General features: G+C 37.3%; 3 protein-coding genes and 1 long non-coding RNA gene across 6 annotated transcripts; 1 reads left to right on the top strand and 3 right to left on the bottom strand.

Moving 5' to 3' along the window:
• Nucleotides 1-6,993: 6,993 nt before the first annotated feature.
• Nucleotides 6,994-10,332, bottom strand: LOC130993707 (uncharacterized). Its single transcript, XM_057918732.1, has 7 exons — nt 9,917-10,332; nt 9,151-9,291; nt 8,699-9,064; nt 8,068-8,310; nt 7,810-7,902; nt 7,402-7,602; nt 6,994-7,323 (listed from the first exon to the last, which is right to left on the bottom strand). The coding sequence occupies exons 1-7, from the start codon at nt 10,235-10,237 to the stop codon at nt 7,111-7,113; spliced, it is 1,578 nt and encodes a 525-aa protein (XP_057774715.1). The 5' UTR covers nt 10,238-10,332; the 3' UTR covers nt 6,994-7,110.
• Nucleotides 10,333-10,476: 144 nt separating this feature from the next.
• Nucleotides 10,477-13,928, bottom strand: LOC130993709 (uncharacterized). Of its 2 annotated transcripts, XM_057918733.1 has the most exons (11): nt 13,720-13,925; nt 13,493-13,609; nt 13,302-13,408; nt 13,144-13,190; nt 12,970-13,070; nt 12,699-12,786; nt 12,126-12,234; nt 11,217-11,388; nt 11,067-11,138; nt 10,868-10,981; nt 10,477-10,787 (listed from the first exon to the last, which is right to left on the bottom strand). In XM_057918733.1, exons 1-11 carry the CDS (start codon nt 13,819-13,821, stop codon nt 10,677-10,679), a joined length of 1,140 nt encoding a protein of 379 aa, XP_057774716.1. In that variant the 5' UTR covers nt 13,822-13,925; the 3' UTR covers nt 10,477-10,676. The 2 variants fall into 2 exon arrangements, with proteins under 2 accessions (XP_057774716.1, XP_057774717.1); XM_057918734.1 differs by lacking the exon at nt 10,477-10,787 and having other exon boundaries at nt 10,868-10,977; nt 13,720-13,928.
• A 3,458-nt stretch (nt 13,929-17,386) lies between these two features.
• On the top strand, nt 17,387-18,589 carry LOC130993710 (uncharacterized). The gene is made up of 2 exons (XM_057918735.1): nt 17,387-17,620; nt 17,859-18,589. The coding sequence occupies exons 1-2, from the start codon at nt 17,596-17,598 to the stop codon at nt 18,443-18,445; spliced, it is 612 nt and encodes a 203-aa protein (XP_057774718.1). The 5' UTR covers nt 17,387-17,595; the 3' UTR covers nt 18,446-18,589.
• A 561-nt stretch (nt 18,590-19,150) lies between these two features.
• Nucleotides 19,151-21,212, bottom strand: LOC130993711 (uncharacterized). Of its 2 annotated transcripts, none has more exons than XR_009091751.1 (3): nt 21,031-21,212; nt 20,454-20,632; nt 19,151-19,601 (listed from the first exon to the last, which is right to left on the bottom strand). It is a non-coding gene; the product is annotated as an uncharacterized LOC130993711 (long non-coding RNA). The 2 variants fall into 2 exon arrangements; XR_009091749.1 differs by having other exon boundaries at nt 19,151-19,611.
• Between the last annotated feature and the right edge of the window lie 3,177 nt (nt 21,213-24,389).

The following is a 24,389-nucleotide window of genomic DNA, read 5'->3' on the forward strand; positions in this document are numbered from 1 at the left end:
ATTGAATTTTTTTTAATCTCTGAAATAATTCAAATTTGAAATTTTTTAAAATTTGAAATAATCCAATTATTCAAGTTAAAGGCAAATTTGTTATTTATAAAAGCAAAAGAGAGTGACATTCATAGGTTTTGTGTTTAATCTAGGTTTTAAACTTGTGTGCCAAACATCCATTCGTCACTACCTACATTTTATATCTAACCTACCAAACACAACTCTAGTGCACCAATGACCCCTTTTTATTTTTAAATTTTTTTATTTAAGCAATCGTGACATATCCTAACATACCTAAACGAATCCATTTTGGTAATAGAAGAGGTTGACGTTTGACCAAACTTTCCGAGTGACAAAACATTTAATTTTCTAGAATTGATCAACTTATGCTTTGAATAGATGATCATGGTATACTTATTTACTCAAATTGATTTCTGATGAGTGAAAAATAATTAATTAAACTTAATATTAATTAATCATGTATATAAGTTGTTACATTAATACATGTAATAATTATGTGTATAAGTGATGGGGTGCATGCGAAGCTCACAAGCGCACGCGCCGTTGTTGTCGCCACCTGTTGGCCCCTGGTGTTGTGCCCAATCGCAACTCTCAGTCCAAGTCCGTAGAGTCGTAGACTTGGATCTTAGCAATTGGTCTTTGGCCCAAACCTTAAATTCTATTGTGCTTGAAGTTTTAGATCTTTGATTCGCTTGGGCCCCAATAGATCATAGCCCAATTCATTAGGTCTGCGCTTAATGGAACTCGGGTGTGAAGCTCCCTACCTAAGATCTTATAGGATAATATTCTAATTATATCATGCATATATAATTCTTTTAACTGTCACAAAACAAATACAACATAGAAGGTAAAGCGAAAAAATCAGTTCGTAACATAATTATTGTACTTGAAATTAATTCCAACATGCCGAGATTCTAGAACAATAAACCTTATGAGCACCTTTAGGGGACATTATCAACTCGACGCATCGAGACACAATTTAATATAATACCAATATAATAGCACTTCTTCGTACCAAATTACCACTGCCCAAAATATCGATAGTATTGAATTATAATAATTTTCACCGTGATAAATCAAAGCAGCGCATAATATAGCTCGTATGCACAATATTATTGATATAAACTAAGAAATAATAATTTCTCGAGATTTCGTCATTAATATTGTCAACTATTTAGAACTTATCTTACTGTGAATCCAATTTAAGTGATATAACCACACAAGTATGTATACTCTTAGATACTTTAATCATTACCTACAGTCAGTCATCTATCATTAAGTTTTAGAGTTCGAGGGTTTTTTAGGACAGTAACTTAGATTGATTTGGAAATTAGGACAATAACTTTCGGACTTGTAAAAATAGGACACTAATTTTTTTTAAGAGTAAAATAGGACACTAATTAATAAGTGTTGCATCCGCAGGACATTTTCCGGCCGAGAAATGTCCTATTTTTACGACGCTTATTAATTAGTGTCCTATTTTTACTCTAAAAAAAATTAGTGTCCTATTTTTACAAATTCGAAAGTTTTTGTCCTAATTTTCAAATCAACATAAGTTATTGTCCTAAAAAATCCCCTGACTCTTAAGTTTTATTCTCTTATTTTATTTGGTTTTAATTTACTTATGTCTAGTTATAGCTAATCATCACCATTTTGTTAGTTTGCTTGGATATTTATTAAGTATTTATGTTAGATTACTCATTGTGATTTCAAATTTTCAGTCTTTGTGGATACGATGTTTTACTGATCATGGAATGAGCGTAAAATCTACAAGTTAAAAGCAATTATAGTGGTAACTGGTAACAATGAAAGTATGTGTAGAACACTCAATTATCTGCATTCCCTGAAAGAGCAAGTGAATTTTAGATAATTTCATATATGATAGTATGCTTAGTGATAACTCTAAGTTTTCAATTTTTAGTGATTCCTAAATATCACAAGGAGGTTGAGTATAGCAGGATACTTGAGAAAAAAATCACATGTATAAGTTAGAGGTGGAGGTTGCATCATGTTTAACAACTATGAATCCAAAGGACAAAAACTTGAAAACAGAATGAGGTTGATGTATTATTGGGTTTATGCTTATAAAGGACAAAAACTTGAATAAGGATTATTTAAGACTACAAACCACCTATCATAATGCATAAATATCTCTCGAGAACAGAACTATGTGTTTGCATACTCTATTTGGTTGGAAATATTGGTTTTAAGCCAATTTAGAAATTAATTATTTAATTAAATATTCATTATTTAATTGAAATAATTTTTTGATGTTAATCTACGACTCGAGTAGATGAACGTGGTATACTTGAAGTCTCAAAACCGATTTCCGGTGAGTGAGATATTGTATATCAAAGTTTGGATGTTGAGTAGGGAAATAACAGTTGGGAAGTGTTATTATCCCACATTGGAAAACAAGAGAAGTATACTCTTGTACTCCCTCCGTCCCAAACGAAATGTCTTATTTTCATTTTTGGGTTGTCCCAAACGAAATGTCATGTTTCCTTTTTTGGCAATACACTCTCTCTCTATACTTAATATTTAAATAATTTTCACCAACCCACTTTATCTATTTTATACACATTTCTTAATCTCCGTGCCGAAAAGAAATAGGACATTTCGTTTGGGACGGAGGGAGTATAAGAATAGCAATGCTCATGGAGCTAATAACTTATGGGCTTGCTAGTGGGCTTGGATGAAGGCCTTGGCCTCGCGCACACACACACGCGCCGCCGCCGATCGTTCGGACGACGACGCCGTTCTTTTTGGACCAACTCTATTTGGGCTTTATTTTATTTAGTTTGGACTATATAATTTGGGCCAACTGTTTTATTTCCAGCCCAACCACCAAGCCCACACGTTCCAGCCCAGGTCTGCAGAATGAAGGCAGAACAATTTCGCAGCAGAAGCAGTTTTTGAAACTGCACAACTTTTGAATTCTGCACTTGATGCAGAATGAATTCTGTAACAGCTGCTTTCAATCAAATGTTACAATCAAATGCTGTAACATCCAGAAACAACTCTTGCTGTTTAATTCTCTTGATGAGGCAATTTTAATCCCTTGCATGGTTGAGCTATGCCTATAAATAGGTGTCTTAGAACATGGCATTGGAGACCTACGAAAATCTGCACTCCTCACTCTCTCATTGCATATTGCTCAGTTCTTGATCCTATTCCGTTCGCCGGAGCTCACCGGATTGTGGTGCTACATCCAACGAGACGTCGCCGTTTTACCTTTGGGGAAGATTCGCTAACACCGTGAGCACTACCGGAGCGATAATCTTCTTGCGGGAAGAGTTTCATCTCGACTCGGCGTTGCGCTTCAAGTTTGTTTTATTTTATCGTAATTATGTTCTTCGTCTCCTTGTTATTTCTAATTTGCTTATTTCTTAGTTCAGTTTTAGCTTCGATTGTTTAGCTTGAATTGTAAAATTTCTTGAACGTGTACCCGGTTGTAACATATTTGACTATTCCACTCATTTGAGAGGATCATTGAAAAATTGGTATTGAAAAGATCAATGTTTGACCAAACTTTTTTAATAACGAGACATTTAATTTTGTAGAATTAAATACCATATGATCAATCTACGTTTTGAGTATATGACTGTGGTATATTTATCTACTCAAAATCAATTTTAGATAATTAAGAAATAATTAATTAAAGTTGATTACTTAAAATGTGAATTTGTTGAATAAATTGATAAGCATTAAAGATTAGTAAATGTTTATATTAATTATGCATATAAGTTATATTGATACATGTAATAATTATGTGCACAAGTAATGGTGTGAAGCACACACAAGCACGCGTTGCACTTGGGCATGGGCCTGTGTTCGGTCCCAGTCTCGATCCCTAATCCGAGCTTGTGAACTTAGGAGGTGATTGGTATGATGGAATGAAATATATAGAAGCAGAAATGGAATGAGTGTAGGAAAGGAATGACAAACCTTAGGTGATTTCTATGCTTGGTATGCACAAGGAATACCAAATGAATTGAATTGTCATTCTCTGTTTAATTTAATTTCTATGATAATTCTAAAAAAAAAATCAATTCATATGATTGGTAGCTAGAAATAAAGTTTAGGAATTGAATGAAATTATTTTATTTTAGTAAATTACCTTTTACATCACTTTAAAAGTATAAAAATTATAAATATAATTGAGTAGATAATAGTTTGTTGATGAATTTCATGAACATTTGCAAAAAATTAAATTAAAATGGTAATTTTGTGGATGTAATATATATATATATATATATATATATATATATTAGACTATTGCTTATTTAAAATTGATAATATTTTATTTTAAAAAATATATATTTTTTATTGAAAAAATATTTTTTATATTTTGAATAATAATAATAATAATGCATGTTTTATACAAATATACATGTCAAAACTTAAATTTAGATGGTTTAATAATGGAATGGAATGGCTAATACATGGTAGATGGAAGGAATGACCATGCATGCTATTCGGGATTGCTCGTGGGCAGCGTTTCTTTGGGAAATTTCTCCTCTTCGTCTCACACCGGTTAATCAGAGCGAGCCATGGAATGTTAAGGTTTGGTTTGAAAAGATACAAAGCATACCGGATAAAGAAGTGCATAACCTTTTTGCGTCTCTGTGTTGGGCTTGCTGGTATGCTCGAAACCTCTTTGTTTTTCAGGATAAGAAGATCACCCACGTTGAGTGCCTAACAATTGCAGCGAGAGCCCTCAAACCACAGATCGTTGTGTCTTCTATGCCGAGCCAAAAACCTACTCAAATCTCTTGTAGTAGGGCAAATCAGGTGAAGATTACTTGCGACGCAGCAGTAGGAAGAGGTAAGGGGATTGGCATTGGTGTAGTGTTGTGGGATGCGGATAACAACAAGATTGGCGAAAGGGTCTGGCTTTTTGCAGGGGGGTTTTTCGGCTGAGGAAGGGGAGGCTCGTGCGGTGCTTGAAGGTCTGCACTTTTGTGTTGGTCTTGAGTTTTCAGATATTATTATTGAGATGGACTGTCAAAGACTGTTTTGGAAGCTCAAAAAGCACGACGATGATCTTTCCTTTATTGGAGATACACTAAAAGAAATCCATGGATTATCTAGATCAGCTGCAAATGTGGAGCTTAATTAGCTGGTGCTCTCGGGAGAACAATGGCGCTGCTGATTCTTTGGCTAAACAAGCCCTTTTTTCTTGTTCTGCTTTGGCTTCTCGTTTTTTCGGCTTTCCATTTGTTAACTGATTCTTTGTTTTCTAATGGAAGTCCTTATTACCCTAAAAAAAAAAAAAAGGAATGACCATTCCCATAGATGTAGGAATGGTGATTCCTACGAAAAGAACGTACCAAGAAAAGGAATGAAATGAAGGTAGGAATCACCATTCCATTCCCACCTCCATTCCATCATACCAATCACCTTAGATCTTAACAATTGATTTTTCGGCTAGACCTTAGATTCTGTTGGGATTGTGACCTAATCCCTTGAACATGTTAGTGGACATATATATCAGGAGTATCATGAGAGCTCGTGGTCTCCCGTAATTACACCAGATACTGATCTGGAGAGGCTCCCACAACAATCAAAAACATCATGTCATGATGGGATTAGTGGGGATTATGCCGGTAACCTCCCAGGATTTATATCTGACCATCAGCTTAACAAGTTCCTCTGCACTAATAAGGTTCTAAGTATGTAGGCTCTCTCCATGATGGACTGTCTATAAATAGGACAATCATTTGCATCAAATTCACGACATAAAATCTACATCATCTCTATGCATACATATGTTTACTTTTACTATTTGAAGCTTTGTTCTTGTCTCGTTTCAATTTGTCGGAATTCGTCGGTTTGCGGTGATGATATCTACACGATTGAAGCCATCTTATTTTTGGGAACGATATGCCAAGTCGTGAGCACTATTGCTTGTCTTGCGAATAGATGACTCATCGACTCGGCTTTTCTGCATTCACTTTCACGAGATTAGTTTGCTTGTAATCATTCAATACAGTTTCATTATAATACACCGCAAGATTTTATTTCCAACAGATTGATATGTCTAGGGAGAAGGGAATTGTGGCGACGAGTTTCTCTCCACTGGGAGCAGTGGGAACGGTTTGGGGCTAATAGAGTTGTAGAGAATGTTGTGCTCAAAGATACTCCAAAAGTTAATGGAAAGAATGTGCCTCAGGTAGCTTCAAGAATCACCAAGATGTTTAGTTTTTTGAGATTGTATTGTTTTTTGTGCTTTGGAATTTAGGTTTGACATATGTTAAAGAGCTACAAGCCGAAAAGAATGGTGGAGAATCGCAGTATATTTGAGTGGGAATTGAGTGAGGAAGTGTGTAAGAAGATGATAGAGATCCCACAGAGCAGAGCGCATAGAGGGGAGGAGTTTGTGTCGGGATCAAATCTGTGGAGTAGCTATGCGATGGAGAGCTTTGATTTTCTTCAACAACCATTCTTTTTGGGGGGTTTGATTGATATAATGAAACTGGATCATCTCTTCTAAAACCTCAACTGCTAAGGAAAGCAGCAACAACAGCGTCGGAAGCCTGCTAGCTGCCTAGTTACTTCAATAACAATTTCCTCGTAGTACTACTAAGAGGCGTTTACTTTGCATGATTGATTATATATAAGATTGAGTATTTTTATTCTCAAGAGTAGGATGTCTTTAATTCCACCCTTTTCATGGGATAAGAATCAAGCAAAATTTGCTTGAATGATAGAAATAATCAAAGACCTTGGAATATCCTAAAATTGCAATCCATCAAAGTAAACAAGAAATTAGTCTTATTATTATCTATCAAGACTAATTCTCCAAAGTAAACACCCCCCTAAAGTTTTGTTTCCAGCCGTTCTGTTTTCTTGAATAAACTTTACTGTTTTATTTGTAATATCCAATTATCAGCAACACTTATCAAGTTGGAGAAGTCTACGGTTTGAGCTTAGTAGCAGTTATGGCCAAAGTTGTGATCATTAAGTAGCATTGCGAGGTAGAGTGTGCAGCAGCATGTTTCTTAAGCCAAGGCGATAATACACGTTACAAGCTTGGAGTTTTGGACGAGGAATATAGTTACACATAACCAATATATCTATATCCAATCCAAATATTCAACACTGAAGAGGCCTTTCATAAGTTGGAGGTAAAGAAGGGCAGCGCTCATTCATCTGCGCGTATGCTTCCAGAGTGTTGTACAGCGGAAGCTCCATTTTATACTCACCCAAGATCTGGCAGAACGGCAGCTGATCCACCTCATTGTTACACCAATGTGGCAAGCGTGTCGCGTTATTCTCAAATATTTTAAGCATGTAAGCATCTCTGATCTGCCACCACCAAAACAAGTCAATGTGAGCAGACAATGGTGACTCAAACAGTCGTCTGTGAGGTCGCTAGCTACTCACCGTGAACTCAGTTACTTGAATGGAATTGGAAACCGGACCAAATACTCCAGCTGCTTTATACATTGCCAGAATAAACGCCACACATGTTGTAGACTTACCATCACTGTACACCCATTCGTCTTGTTCTGGAATAGTTAGTAATTGATCGAAAGTTACACCTCTCTTTTCAGTCTCGGCTAGAATTTCATGCAGGCCCATATCCTACAGGAAAATTAACCAAGGTGAAGACATTGATATCGTAGGAGTTAACGTGCAGGCCTGTAGAGGGCAGCCGTTACAGCATCAAGCAATTTAGTTTGTCCTTGATGTCATTTTATACAATTATACTTTACCTCGAGACCCCAGCAGAGATATTGCTCATAGACTCATAGTTTAAGACAGTAGTTCTGCAATAATAAAATAATTCACCTGTGTCCCAAGCCGCATGTTAAGAGCTTCATTCCACATGTTTGCAGCATATGCTGGCTGCATTCTGGTCCACATAGACATGACAGAAATGACCTGTAGTCTCGTGGTCAGTAAAACTCGTCTGTGCAAATCTGTAGACTAAAACTTAGATCATGCATGACTTGAGCAGAATAGAGTGATTGGTATCTGTCAATATGTCATGAAATTCATGGGAGAGAACAAAGCTCTGACTATCTTAGTCTAAACAGAGGTACATACCAAGTGAGCATCTAGTGGTGGAGGATAATTGTCAGCTACAGTGTCAATCCAACTAAAGATCATGTTGTGATAACCATATGGCTTGCCTGCCATCTGCCGAGCATACTCCCAGGCTGCAGTATTGTTAAACCTAGCACGTACTTCGGGATGTAAGGGTAACAGTGCAATCTGTGGATTAGAAGTATCCTTGAGTGCCATTTCCCACCATTCGTCCCAAGGAATTACAGCAATAATTTCTTCACCCTGGATCAGCAGCAAGTGACAAGTCAGCTTAACCACATCAATATGCCAATGCTATGATTTTACAGCTTCATAGGATTTCCCAATAAGAACCCCTTACAAACCTTGCTCCAAGCAATAGCTAGGGCTAAAAGCTCTTACAAAACAAGATTAAAATATAACAAATTCTCAAATATTTGATCCAAGGACCATAACCAAAAGTCAAATCCATTCAATACGACTCAAATCAGAGAACTCAATACATAAAATGTTACTTTCCAGGCAAAATCTAACAGTCAAGAGGGTTGAACTGAAACAGATAGATACTATGTGTCTCGTCTGTATTCGTCAAAGCATCATAAAACAGGAACCATACACAACAGAAAATTGGAGCCACAATGATACCACATACCTTTTCATTTTCATGTCCAGATTCACCAACCCAAAGATTACCCATTTCATCCTTCATGCATACAGCTGTATGTCCAGCAAATGCCCCAGTGACCCACTTTTCCAGCGTCTCAAATCCACCCCAGCGTCCACGGATCTTTGAAACAGCTAAGAAGTCACCAGAATGCACATCTTCTGGATTGATGGTAGTGCGCCATGGTTGATGGCGTTTTTCAAATGATGCACCCATGTGTTTTTCTAGGAAAGCTAGATTAGCACTCTGACCCCATCCAGTGTTAGAAAATAGCGGCAAGATATCAACCAAGGAAAGAAACGTCCCAAGCATTCCCGATGGCATAAGAAAAACTGAGATCCCATGCTGCTTTACCTGCTCAGAATGTTCAAAATGTCAACTTCTACCTTTTAAAATAAACAACCATTATGAAGTAATTAGAAGAAAAAAAATGTGCTTACGTATTCTATTTCAGCAGGTTCCTCCCACGATTCAATTTTTAGCGTGTGGTCTCGAGCAGAAAAATAGTAATCCCAAGTGACCCTGTAAGGAGTTGCAAATACATACAAATCCATACACGACCAGCTATGGGCAGCTGCGGTCTGAAAGAGAGGTGGTGTTGAGTTTAACATACAGCAGCATAAATAGACATTCTTGTGTGACTAATAACAGAAACAACTTTCTCTAATGGATAAATACCAGCTCAAATAAACAAAAGCACACACACAGTCACAAGAATGAAACTATAATCAGCAGCATGAAAGTACATGAGCATTCTTATGAAAGAGCAAATATTTGTGATGGATATAGTATGAAGTTCAAAAAACAAAAGCTTTACGGTTATTTCAAATGAAACTCTATCGTCTAACAGAACAATCGTTCCAGATATCCAGCAAATTATGCTCGTCATGGTTTTAAAAACAAATGCACGAGAAATCTATAACCCAGGGATAGCATTGCCCCAAAGATCCTAATTGCTTAAAGTTTAGGTAAATGTTCAATAGAATCACTTCATGTACGTCATCTCGGAAAAGAGGCACCCACTCATTCAAAATTTATTCTGCACTTTTTCATTACATCAAGCTGGCGAAGATCATGAGTTGTTGGTTGGTCAACCGAATGAACTTGACTTCCACGCACCACAAGCACAATCTAAACTAAAACTTGGCACAAAATTATTATCACCAAATGATATACGAGAGCAGGAAGAGAATCGAGGTGACGGACCGAAAGGTGGATGACGCCGCCTCCAATTCCCCTATCACCGGTACTGGTGAAGTCGATCTTCCCTTCGTTCTCGAAGAAACAAGCGCCTTTCCACTTAATCGTCCCGTTATCCGGCGCCAAGGATCCGATATACTGCGGAAGCAAGTCGACGGCGCTGTGGATGTTGTTGAGCACGGGCCACGACACCTGACGCGGCAGCACCGGGAGCACGTCGGTGAATCTTACCGGCACCTTTAGTGCGTTACCGAATTGAATCCCAAACCCTACCCCGACGAGAAGGAAAGACAGAAACCACCGCACTTGTTTCTCATAAGGCGGCATGCTTCGTGATGATCGGATTGAGCCCAATTCAGCCGGAATTTGACGGTTGGGCCTTTGATTTCATCTATTGGGGAAGGGTTTGATTTGACGGAGTTAATTATTGGAGACGACCTCTGTCTTAATTTTTTTCCTTGTGGTAGTGAAGTTTGGAGTATTTTGTATGGAAAACGGATGTACAGGTGTCCACTATACACAACGTCCAAGACGAAGCCCACGACTTGTCTCGCTCCACCTCAATCTAAACATTCAATTTCATTTTTATTTTTAACTCAACTCAAACTTACTTGTATTTGGAAATAAAATAATTGACCTAAAATTGAATACAATCTTCATCCAATAAATGCACAATCACCCCTATAGATTGAGTTTATAAGTAAACACAGCTTTCTGCGAAAATGATACATCAAGATCCCCGGCCAACTCACGAGCAGCATCGGCTTTATTCGAGCATCTCGTTGCACAACCCAAACACGAAGCAATTAGAATAGCAAGGAAGATAGAGAGCGCTTTCTTCAACGCAAAGAGGCTGCCTGAATGGATTGATCTGAATCTGCATGAGTCGTAAAATCATCTTCAATGACATGGAAGTCGGAAGCTGCAGAATTCAGCATATTATAGAAAGAGACGTACTTGAATTCTGGGAGCATTGCCTGTTACAGATCTGATACATGAAGCTGCAAGATGACAAGCTTCTTCACAGTAATCCGAGAACACTGCTGGAACTTTGAGCTCTTTTATTACTTCCTGTGTGAAATTTAAGAACTAAGCATCTTTGTATAATACTTTGCTAAAAAGAAATACTTTACTACTCCCGGGTTCAAAAACTTACAATAGTAGGTAACCAGCTCTTGTAGGCAGCAACACCAGCGTTTGGGGCTACGATAATATGAGGAAAAGAATCCTACACAAACGAATCTAGTGAGAAAATGACAAAAGTCATTGATAAGTAATGGGAAGTTATCTTAGCGTTGGTCACAACCTGCAGTAATTCTCTGTAACAGTCATGATAAAAACCTGCATGAAGCCGTAACGTGACTGCAGATGAGTGGCAAGCATCTATTCTTTCTCGGTAACTAACAGAAGAACTCTGGCACCCACAGTCCATGTCATTACACTGAGCATAACTATACAGATCGATCTTTTCAGCATCCCTGTTATAAAAGTAACATGCACATCAATAGGATGATAAGTAGATCCATTCAAAGAGTTAAATCACTTTTTTTTTTTTGATAAATTACATAAGTAAATAAAGAAATTTAAAGACCGCACGATGGAAGACTCAAACCCAGGACCTCAGGACTTGGGCATTAACCTCCTACCACTAGGCCAACACACGCACAAGAGTTAATATCTCTAAACCTAAGGCAGTAAGCATAATGAAGTTTTTTCATGGACAAAAGTTGCTGAAAGAAAACTGTGTAAAGCATTTTCTCATGAGAATATATCTAGAACAGAGCTATCTTTGAAAAATCACTACGCCATTGAAATTTTGAAGAATGCCGCAAAGGGATTTTGGGAGAGACTTGCAAAGTTATTAAAATTTAATGGTTGAAAGTTCCATCTTTGATAAAGAAGATCTACTTATACTGTCTGCAGAGGTCCGAGGAAGCAAAAAGTTTAAGACACATCAGAAATCAGCCTACATAATGATGTAAGGTGGTTAGAAAATTTGCATTACGGATCATCGCTCAATTAATTATTGCCTTTGGCACACCACCTTCCGTCTCATTGATGTAAAGCATAAGGAGTCTATACGGGCTCACCTTAAGGAAATGCAGATTCACGAACAACTTCAGTGTAACTCAAAAGGTGCATAGAGATGTAAATACATGAGTCTTAGTCAAAGTCAAACCGCAAAATGAAAGAAGCATATGAGATTAAACCCAACCTCGCGTGTGGAATTGCAGGTCCAAAAAGATCTATGTACACCTTTACTCCGGGGAAGAGTGCTTGCAGTTCCCCAAAGACTGCCAACTGAAGAAGTTCTCTTTCTGGTCCTTTAAGAAAGCAGTTAAACTAATGGTCAAGGGCAACATAATTGGATCATATACCAGAGAAAGCAGCAATAAGAGAAAGCGATCATGAAAGCTCATACAAGTAATAATCTACACCGGCCACAATCAGGGGCAAACAAGTATCATGATTAACAAAACTCAAGTGATATATCATGAGTTTTTGTTCATATTAAAGATTCAATGTCAATTTTCTGAAACCAAGTCCAAATCATATTGTTGGTGATTTCAAGTCTCATCTTCATTGCAGAAACAGCAGAACAGGTCAGTGTGATGAAGAATTTTTTCAACTGAAAACATGGGTACACAAAGCACAATTGTAATTGGCATTCTGGTGAAACATGAAATAATATTAACCCCTTCTGTAGAACAATTAGTAGTTCAACAAAGACAAATTGTAGCAATAGCAGCACAGAGTTACTTTGAATGCAACTATCAAGCTAAGATACCTAGATAATGTATTCGCAGTTCGTTAGAGAATTCAGGAAGCAAGCTTTCAAGAGTTGCAAGCTGAATGGCCCGAAATACTGTTAAGGGCTGGAACAAACATAGTCATCGTATTAGCCCATATACCACTTGTATTCAGTATTAGTAAACATCAAAATTTAGGGACATGCATGATAAAGAGTGCGTGCGTGTGTTCTACAACTTAAGGACGAATAGTGATGTTTATTGTTCTCTCTTACACAAACATACACCTCAGATACAAGGACAACATACCCAATGAAGAAGTAAAGCAGCAGGGCTACAAAGTGGGATGCACCTCCACTCGTAGTAGTCCTTCCAAGTAGTTAGGCGCTCGGGTATTGGAGAGGAAGGTCCTGGACTATTAGCAAGTGCTTGTAAATACCATGCATTAAGCATAACAAATTAGTTTATAAGAACGCTAAATACCTCTGCAAGGACATAACTCACTTGGAAGATTCCAACTACTGATCAACCTACATAACATAGTTCAAGAAACAAGCTGAAATTAGCAGAAATCAATTCAATCTGAAACGAACAAATCACACAAACAACACAGCTAACACATGGAAATTATACAATATTACCTCGAAAGTTGGAAATTAGAAGCTGAGACTCCTACACAGCTGCATTCACAAATCCACATTCCTGAAAGGTGGATGCCGTGCCTTTTCAAAAATGAACACCTTGTACCCTACAATCAATACTATTCTCTTTGAAGGCCAAACAGCCGCGTACAATTACTTAATAGAACTAGGCACATAAAACCCTAGAAAACCTGGATTTGGATGGCTTCTCGCGTGAATGTGAAAGGGAAATCATTCAAGATGTCAGCGCGCTTCATTTGCTGCTCCAACCTCTCACACTCTCTTTTATGCGCACTTCTGTGGGAAACCTATGTATTGTAAATTTAAAAAAAAAAATTGTATAAGAATGACAATTACTAGAGTAACAACAAATGTTTCTGCCAAACCTGCGGAAATAAAAAGGAAAAAAGGGAAGCACCTGGTGAGCGAGGGAGCAGTAAGCAACAGCTTGGCAACGTTGGCAGCGGCGAACGGGAGGGCCGGAGCACGGCGTTCGGCCGCCCTTTCCGGCGCACTCCATTTTTTCTGATGAGCAAGGCGTCTTGCAAGTGTCCTAATAGAATCGCATATCAAGCATGGCGCGATTTCTCTGTATTTTGGGAGAATTTTCAAAAAGTGGAAGAAAACGTTTTTGAGAAATCTCATTACTCCAATTCAGTGCTCGTTTGGTTTAAATAGAGGAATGGAAATGGAATGAAATCAAATAAAGGAGTGATAAAGGAGTGGAATGGCAACATTAACCATTACTTTTATTGAGTGTTTGGTTTAACAATATAAATGAATCATTAGTAAGGGATTCCATTTCTTTTGTTTCCCCTCTATTTTGAGGAGTAACAAATTGGGTGATTAAGTTACCCTCAAGTAAGATAATGCTTGTCTCATTATTCAAACCAAACAACAAGTAATGGATTCAATTACTTGATTTCCTTTCCAACCTCTAAAAACACTCAACCAAACGTGGGCTCAATCTTTTTCCTCTTCTTCCAAAATTCAAATGAATAAAAATAAAGCCATTTCCATTATTAAGAAAAACATACAATAAAAATGAATTGATTTTGAGCCAATTGAATGGAGAGAATAATTATGATGCATTTTAGTGCGTATATAAATCTAAAAAAAATGTTTAACATTGTATGATTGGTCAATTATTCAGATTCAAGTAATTCTAACATTATATTTGTAATTTCAGAATAATGTATCATGTTTGCTTTTGAATCACGACCCTTCATACTATCTAACAGAGTAACACTATATCCCCATCTGAAAATGGTTTAATGTGCTTCTCACTGAAAAAATATGGTTTGATGTGTGCATGTGTTGACCAAGTAATAAGGATTTAATGTCTAAGATCAAAGGTCTTGGGTTCGAGTAGGGCTGGGAATTTCGGGACCGGGTAATCGGGTACCCGATACCCGACCCAAAAAAATCGGGTATAGGGTACCCGATACCCGATTTTTTCGGGATCGGGTACGGGATCGGGTATTTAGGGGTCTAAATATTCGGGTATCGGGTATACCCGAATTACCCGATATTTTTAATTAATAAATTTTAAATATTTAATTAAATTAAATATGGATTCTAAAACAACTCCCAGCCCTAGTTCCTCGGATCCTCGGTCCTCCCTCCCGCCCCCTGTTCCCAAATTGGGCCAAATCAATTCATGATTCAACAACTCCCAGCCCGCCGTCCCTAACCTCTCGGCCGCCCCACTCGCCGTCGCCCCTCGCCAGCCCGGCGTCGGCGCCATCCCAGCCCCTCGCCCCTGCAGCAGCCAGCAGCCGTCTCGCCAGTGCAGCAGTCCGCGACCCTCGCCCGTGCAGCAGCCGTTCGCCGCCGCAGGTTCAGGTGCAGCCTCCGAGCTCCGACGACAGCGTTGCCGCGATTCTAACCGTCAGCAGCTCCACCTCCCTCGCTATCTCACGGCGAACAGCAGCCACCGCCGCCGCCGTGATTCTCACCCTCGGCCCCAAATCACTCAACCGAGACAACAATCAGCAGGCGTAAGGCTTGCTTCTATTTCAATTCTCTCCAAATTAAGTATAAAGATCCAATTTTTATCAATTAGTAAACTTAGATGTATGCGCGCTTGTAACAGTTGACTTGGAAGAGCTCATTTTGACCGGGTAATTTCGGGTACCCGAATACCCGAGTCGGGTATTAGGGTACCCGATTTCAAATTCGGGGTCGGGGTCGGGTAGTGGGTTTAGGGTCTTTTCGGGTTCGGGTACCCGAACCCGACCCGATTCCCAGCCCTAGGTTCGAGTCCTCTATAGCGCGGTCTTTAAATTTATTATTTAATATTATTAATTTATAAAATAAAAATGGTTTGATGTGGTGGTATGAGTACTAGGCTATGTTTGATATACATGTTATGATTAATAAAATGAAAATAAATAATGTAAATAAAGTGAGATATTTTATTTCACATGCTATACCCAAAATAACATAAAATAAACTTTTTGGTAGAATAGATATTGATGAAAATAATCGTATAATATTTTGAAAGCGACAATTAAGTGGTCCAGTAAAAGCAAAGCGAGGAGCAATGAGTGGGGTTGCATTTTGGAAGATCTGTCTCTTCAATCTCAGCGATAAGAGTAGACGTAGTTGGTCGCCTAAGAAGTATGAGAGTCTTGTTGCAGCTCTAAAAGAAGTGGTGCCTCAAAGTTGGATTTACCTTAATAAACTGGAAGATGCTTTGAAGAAACGACCTAAGTGGAAATCCGTTGAGCACATGTATTACTCTAGAGCCCAAGTGGAGTTGGATTGAATTTCAATGGGACATTCATGATTCACTGTGAGATTGCATTGTGAAGATAAACTTGGTACATTCTTTGCATAATATAATTCTCATTAAATTATTGCATGATTTCAATTTGCGATTATGAAATGATAAATGAAGCAATATAAATCTAAAGCTACTGCTAATTGTACTTATCTTTATGTATGCATTTGTACATCAAGTAAATGAAATGAAATATATAATTTAAAAAGAAAAAAGGAATAAGATCATATAAGGGTTTTTATTAGTAAAGATTTTCTATAATGGCATAATACTCGATGCCTTAGCTACACTTTTTTATTGGTATGGAACTTGATCAGATTCTTTGTTTCGTATAGTCATGTATATATCAATGTCTATATCTATGAAATTTTTCATGTCCACTGCAGCCTTCACATACATATAATAAGATGCAGGCGTGCTTGATCTAAAAAGAAATGATACTAAAGGTTATCTGAAATGATAATAATAAAGATGTAGTGTTGAAATTTCGTTGTTGGAGAATAATTCATGTATCTGATATCCTTCTTTGTCCTAAGGGATGGTAGTGGATCACGGGCCCGGTCTAGATCCACAGATCCAAATCCATTTTTTCGGATTCGGACCTTGTAAAAATTGAACCCGATGGATTTAGACCGGATCTGGAGTATTCTTAAAATTTTTGGATCTGAATCTAGAGTAAGAGGTTCAAGATCCAGATCAGGTCCAGATCTGATCCATGGACCCATAATATATATATATATATATATATATATATATATATATATATATGGGATGACAGCGGTATAAACACTTCTTAATATATAAAATACGAACTAGCTACAATGTATGAATTATGTGTAGAACACGTACGAATTTTCTGTGTAAACGTATGAATTGCGAAAAATAAATTTTTGCTATCTTTGGGATTCAAACTTAGGACCATGAATTCATCCAACAGGATAATGAATCAACCGTAAATCTTGATGATCTAAGGGCTGAAAATGGCTCTTATTATTATTATTATTATTATTATTATTATTATTATTATTATTATTATTATTATTATTATTATATATATATATATATAGGGAATGGATCAAAAAAGAAAGCTAAATGTAAGAAGAATAAGAAATGAATCTCGGCCCTTTAAATCTGCCAATCCAACGGCTCTTGATTTTCTTAATAATCTGAATTAATAACTCACTAAAATGATAGATTTGTCATAACATATTTAAGTGATCTGAAAATATCTTTAAATAATATGGCAAGATTTGATTATTTCCTTAATCTTAGCAAAACCACAATCCTTAGTGAGCATGCGTGAATATCATTTATTCCCCACAATTACTCCAAACATCCTCATCGGAGTTTCGTTCATTTACGTGACTCTGAGATTAAAAAAACCTTGAAGAACAACCTTATGTTTTCCGGCGCCAAACATCCTCATCGGAGTCTCGTTAATTTACGTCGACTCTGTGATTAAAAAAAAACCTTCAAGAACAGGCTTATTTTTTCCGGCGCACCCTGGTAATGAACCCTGGCATGAGTAGTACAGGTATGACAATATATATTTTGAATCCTCATACTTTATCTTTTACGTCGGATAATCTGAAAGCAAAAAAAAAAATTCGATCACAACTGTAGTTTAATTTCACGTTTGTCATTCAATTAATAGGCATGCTCGACCGTTGATTTAGGTAGATATGTTTTATATACGTGTGTGAACAATTGCGTTATCTACATTTGCGATTAGAGCTTCATGATATTACAACGTTTATATTTTATTTAATTAGGCGAATCGGCGACAAAAAATCCAAGTCCGCCGATGCACGGTGCAAAAAAAATTCACCAGGAAGGTTTGCTATGTAGACACATGTACTACGTGTTGCGGTGGCTGAAAGTTGAAAAGATTCCGGAAAGATACATTTCTAATCGGTGGTGCAAATCTTATATGTTATCTACACCGCAAGATACGTCAGTTTCTTCGGCAACCCAAGTAATTGGTAAGCATGATTTATTCCAGGTTGTTAGCAAATGTATTGGTCATGTATCCGGTGATCAAGATTTGATGAAGCAGTTGTTGGGTGCATTCATTGAAGTTGAGAACAAGTTTGGAAAGCTAGGAAACAAGAATCCCACGAGAAATTCAAATAATTTGATATTTGAGGAGTTCTATGGGTCTCTACAACCTGAGGTGCCTACTGTGCTTCCTCCTGCTGTTGCTAAAACTAAAGGTAGTGGAGCGGGTGGTCGTAGGAAATCGAACAAAGAGAAGGCAGTCATTCTAGCTCAGAAGCCTATGCGGAACTGCAAAAGATGTAAAATAATGGGACACCACGACTCTCAGAATTGTCCTACAAAGGCCATTTTGAACCCATGAAGTTCTTAGTTAATCATTGTTCTTAGTTGTTTCTATTTGTTTTTGAAATAGACTTTTTGATTTGTTGAATCTTTGTTCTTTTGAGTTTTGTTATTTTTGTTTGCGACATTTAATTTTTTTTAGCGCTCTATTTTATTGGTTGAACTATTGTTAGACTGATTTTTGTTAGTTTGTTGGTGACATTTTATTTTTTTCGATGTTATTTATACTTGACATTTATTTATTTATTTGGATATTCAGTAGATTAGTAGGTTTGTTCCGTTCTACATGATCGTTGTTCGATAAATTACTCATTTTGTTCAGTACATGGATTACGTTAATAGGGTCGTTCAGTTTTACTCGACCGTTGTTCGATAAATTTGCTCAACTTGTTCAGTAGATTAATTGGTTTGTTCAGTTCTACATGGTCATTGTTCGATAAATTAGTTCAGTAGATGGAATAGGTTAATAGGTTCGTTCAGTTTTACTCAACCGTTGTTCGATAAATTTGCTCAACTTGTTCAGTCAATTATAGGTCATGTCCGTCGATGGTATTATATTATCAATATTGTTTGAATAATCATAGTCAATTATCTTTGAATTAACGTTATTCCAACTCGTCACTACTAAGCTTTCCTATCCAATCGAATTATATACATAACTTTATACTTTAAACATTTTGAATTTTTAAAGTATTTTGCTATTCCAAACAAGCACAACATAATATTCAAATCAAAACAAGCACAAGCACAACATAATATTTGAAAACCAGGTTTTCCACATTCAAATCAAAACGAAGTCTGAATTATTATGTAGTATCCAACCAAAAACTACTGAAATTTATAAGTATGAAAGTGGTATAGTTGTCACTTGCTTAAGTTTCACCCAAGCAAGGCCGAGTTCACATTGAATCCTGGATTCTTGCACAATTCAGTAAAAGCATAGGTTGCTTTCTCTCCAATGGCCTTCTTCACATTGTTCCCCTCCCACACACGTATGGTTGCACAATACCTTACACGCAATCTTTGGAACTGCTGTGGGCGTTTATTGGATAAGTTGCACGTCCACCCCTTCGTACCATCCCCCATGAATGTCTCGAAATGCCTCATTAGGTATACTCCTGTGTCGATAGTGTTCTTGCTATCAGCCCACGACATCTTTACGATATGCTCAACCTCTGAAATTAACTATTATAATAAAGTTATAATTTGAATATTAACTACCCAAGAATCGAATAAAGTTATGATTTAGCACCTCTGAAATTCGTATATTACAAAGTTATAATTTACAATAAAATGTATTAACTATTCAAATTCCCCTTCTCATTTTGCAACCAAAATTTGATGAACAATCTATAAAAGAAATTGAATAATCCTAAAGCATATGTGAATATTGTCATTATACCAATTGAAATAAAATACACTTTATTAAAGTTTTTCCACTCATAGCAAATACACACCAACAATTGTTAAATGACCAGACAAGCAAACACACAGGAATCCAGTTTATTATACGAATATTAACTACATAACAGTCGAATAAAGCTATAATTTACAATAATTGTTCCAGTTTATTTAAAAAAACTATCTGAACAATCTTAAAATATAAAATGAATAAGAATACATTTTATATGAATATCTACAATACAACAAACAAATAAAATTAAAAGATTATACCACATGTGTGAATAAACTGAATACAGTTTATTCAAATTCTCCCTCTCATTTTGCAACCAAAATTTGATGAACAATCTATAAAAGAAACTAAATAATCCTAAAGCATATGTGAATATTGTCATTATACTAATTGAAATAAAATACACTTTATTAAAATCTTTCCACTACATAGCAAATACACACCAACAATTGTTAGATGACCAGACAAGCAAACACACACCAATTTATCAAAAAATAATCATTAATTCACAATAGTAATTCAAAATCCCCTTCCAGTTTGAAACAAATAATTCTAAATAATCTACAAATGAAACTGAACATACTTAAAGTTTATACGAATAGCATCAACAAACCTGCTTCAGTTACTTTTCTCCGTTTACTTGAAGACGGTGCTGATGATGGCTCGCCATTTGTTTTTGCGATTGAATGAACATTAAAATACAAGATTTGTAAAGAGGTGATAAAATGAATGACTCCTTTTTATGAATTGTACCGGAACGCGCTTTCTTCTTCCCATTTCCAGTCATTGTCACTGCACATCAAATATACTTAATTAGTTGAAACTCTATACCCCACAAATCTAACCAATATATTATGAAATTTCTGGGGGGACCATCTGCACATATAACAATACTAAAAAAACACCATTTTTATTCTACAAAAGGAATATACTATGAAATTCTTGGGGGGACCATTTAAACATATATAAGAAAACCGAATATTGACAAAATTATCTTTTTAATGATCCTTCGAGTCTTCGACTCAATATAAACCATAAAAAGTTACAATTTCAAAAAAAAAATGAGAAACCTTGTTGGGGTGTTGATACATGTTCACCGATGCAAAATATAAGATATTCAGAACAATTTCAAAAAAAATTCATAACAATTCCTAATCAGACGTCTAAACAAAAAAAAACTAAATACTTACGCTGTAATCTAAGGCCGCTGGTGCAAAATCCAAGTCCGCCGATGCAAAATCCAAATCCGTCGATGCAATCACAGAAGAATCGTCGTCTCCGCCGATGTAATTAGAGATAAATCGCCGTCTTGTTTAGGGTTTTGCTGAAGCGTGCGGTTGTTGTGCGAAAGAGGTAGGTAGAGGGAGAGTAAATTCAGTAATTACTTGCGTTAATTTAGGAATGACAGTTCAGTAAATAATTAAACTTACTAATACACCCCTAGCCGAGTTTATTAATCATTTTTTCGGCTATTCAGGAAAAAAAAAAAAAAAAAAAAAGGAGATTAATAATTATTTAGATTTAATCTTGTCCATTAATCTTTTTAGATCCTATGGTTAAGATTAATTCCTTAATCTTTATACTAAGGGGATTCTTTGTAGATTAGATCCCCACCCTATATATATATATATATATATATATATATATATATAGGGGTGGGCTACCGTGAGAGCACGTCTTAAAATAAGAAATAAGAGCAATTTTTAAAGTATGAATTTTGTGTAGAACACGTATGAATTCGTTGTATAAAAGTATGAATTGTGAAAATAAAATTTTTGCTACCTTTGGGATTCGAACTCAGGACCTTAAATCCATCCAACATGATTACGAATCAACCGTAGATCTTGATGATCTAAGGGCTGAAAATGATTCTTATTTTATATCTTAAGAAATGCTCTTATTTTAGCCCTTCCCTATATATATATATATATATATAGAGAGAGAGGGGGGCTAAAATAAAAACTCTATTTAAACTATAAAATAGGAACGTTTATGGGCCTTTAGATTATAAGAGATGGATGGTCAGATTTATTCCCATTTTATAGGGGATATTAACGTGTTGAATTTGAATAGGTTAGATTAGTAATTTTACTTTTAAGATAATCAGGACTCCAAGAATTAAGGGATTGCGTCATTAAATATTGAATAAGTTTCCATATTGCATTTTGATACTCTCAAGGATTATCGTTCACTCAAAAAGAAGAAGATTACCGTAAGAAATTCATACATTCAAAAATAATTCGTACGAAAACCAAATAACAATTCATACATAAACAACAAATAATTCATACATAAACAACAAATAATTCATGCAATCAAACATTCATCACTGTGCGCGGCCTCCTCGGCCCAGTTAAACGCCGCGCAGAGCGCAGCCTGCTCTCCAAGCCGTTTCCAGCAACGCCGCCACGCTCCGCCCACCACTCTAATTCAATCGGACGCCGCCAGCGCCCTGCGCATATCTGCCACGCCTCCTCAGATTTGGGCGTCGAGCAGCAGCGCCGCAACCACCACAGCTCACGCCAATCCGTCGCCATCCCCACCTGCGATTGCCGCACCTTCCAGACGCCATTCCGCACGTCATCAGCGCCCCTCCGTAATTTAGAACCACCGCACTACCTTCCACCAGGACGTGCGACAACAGCCGTCCTCCACCTACGCCGACCGCGAAAATCACCGTGCCGCCTCTCCGTCTGTCATCTTTAATTTGTGGAAGTAATAATTCATACATAATTGTCCAATTATTCAATAGTTCAGACCACATACTTCATACTGCAACCTCTAAAAAACAAGTTTAATATTTATCACTAATGTACGAATTATCAACATAACTGAATGAACAAGCATGAATTATAACAGATATTCAAATGCACACACGCATGCATTCCAATAATTCAATAGTTCAACCCACAAAATTCGTACGCACGATTCTTTACATTCACAAAACACAAATAATTCGTACAGTTAAACTTGCCTTATTTTATTTCCCCAAAGATGAGGCCTTATTCTCGGAAACAGTTAATTAAGTAAGAGAGATAAAACATCATCAGATCCAATTTTGCCCCCATTCGCATATTATCTACGAATTATAAGACTACCGAAAATGTTAAAACCGCCCAACATAGAATAAATCTAGACCGTCCATGATTAGATTTTAATGGTTAGGATTTATCCTTATATTATAGTGTAAGGGGAGTTTTCTGTATAGCCCTCCCCTATATATATATATATATATATATATATATATATATATGCAATCCCTAATTGTCCTTTTAAAAATGGAATGAAAGTTTTTCTTAGTGTGGTGCTAACTATGTTCATGAATGAAATGACCCTCTCTAAACTTAAACATAATTTTTGTTTCTTTATTTCTCTTTGCTATATAAATGAATGTCTTCTGAATATTGTAGAGAAGAGTCTTTATCTAAAGTTGTTTTCCATCTTCTAGATTTTTTTTTCCATTGTTGATTGTAGTTTGGTCATGAAGTTCATTTGTTTCTTCCTTGTAATAGATAGGGACATGAAGTTACATATAAGAGGTTGTCTTTTTGATATTCACATGTTTTAAAATGGTAACTATAGTGGTTTCTATATAGGGTTAATTACGCCAAAAATCATGAACTATACCGCCATTTTCAACTTTTTCATGAACTTTTTTTATCAAAAATTCCCTGAATTTTATGTGTTGAACAATTTTTCCATGACTTTCAAGAATCCCCAAATTGAGTGCTGACATGGCATAGCCGGCGGCGAAAAGAAACGACGTCGTTTAGTTGGGGGTAAAACGACGTCGTTTTGAGCCAAAACCTCTCTCTCTTGGTTGGGGGTCAAGCTCGCCGGAAGTCGAACAGTAGCAGTCGAGCCCAACCAAGCCATGGCTGGTGGCGGCAGATCTACAAGCCCAACCATGGCTGGTGGTGGTGGCGGTGGATCTGCGAGCATGCTAGGGGAGGCGGCGAAGCTACGGGGGTGGTTGGTGGCGGCGGATCTGCGAGCCCAACCATGCCAGGGGAGGCGGCGGAGCTACGGGGGTGGTTGGTGGCAGCGAATCTGGTGATGGTGGTGGTGGAGGGCGATGGAGAGAGAGGGGGCGGTGGCAAGAGAGGGGAAGGTGGCATGAGTCGAGATGAATGGGAAGATAGGGTTTTGATCGCATCTGCTGAAATTGGGAAGATAGCGGCGGCGGAGGCACAATGGATGAGGTACGGCGGAGGAGGTAGGGTTTTGACCGCGTCTGCTGAAATTGGGGGCAGCGGTCGCTACGAGGTGGTTGGTGGCGGCGGATCTACGAGCCTAACCATGCCATGGCTGGTGGCGGCGAATCTGCGAGCCCAACCATGGCTAGTGACGGCGGATCTGCTAGCATGCCAGGGAGGCGGCGAAGCTACGGGGGTGGTTGGTGGCGGTGGATTTGATGATGGTGGTAGGGGAGGGCGGCGGTCCACCGGACCTGGAGGAGGGGAAGGGAAAAATATGATTTTTTTTTGTTTTTCCAAGTAAGCGCCATATCAGCTCGGTATTACCACGTATGTGCCATATCAGCTCAGTA

Source organism: Salvia miltiorrhiza, chromosome 7 (assembly GCF_028751815.1).
Source record: "Salvia miltiorrhiza cultivar Shanhuang (shh) chromosome 7, IMPLAD_Smil_shh, whole genome shotgun sequence".
In the NCBI taxonomy this organism is placed as follows: Eukaryota; Viridiplantae; Streptophyta; class Magnoliopsida; order Lamiales; family Lamiaceae; genus Salvia; species Salvia miltiorrhiza.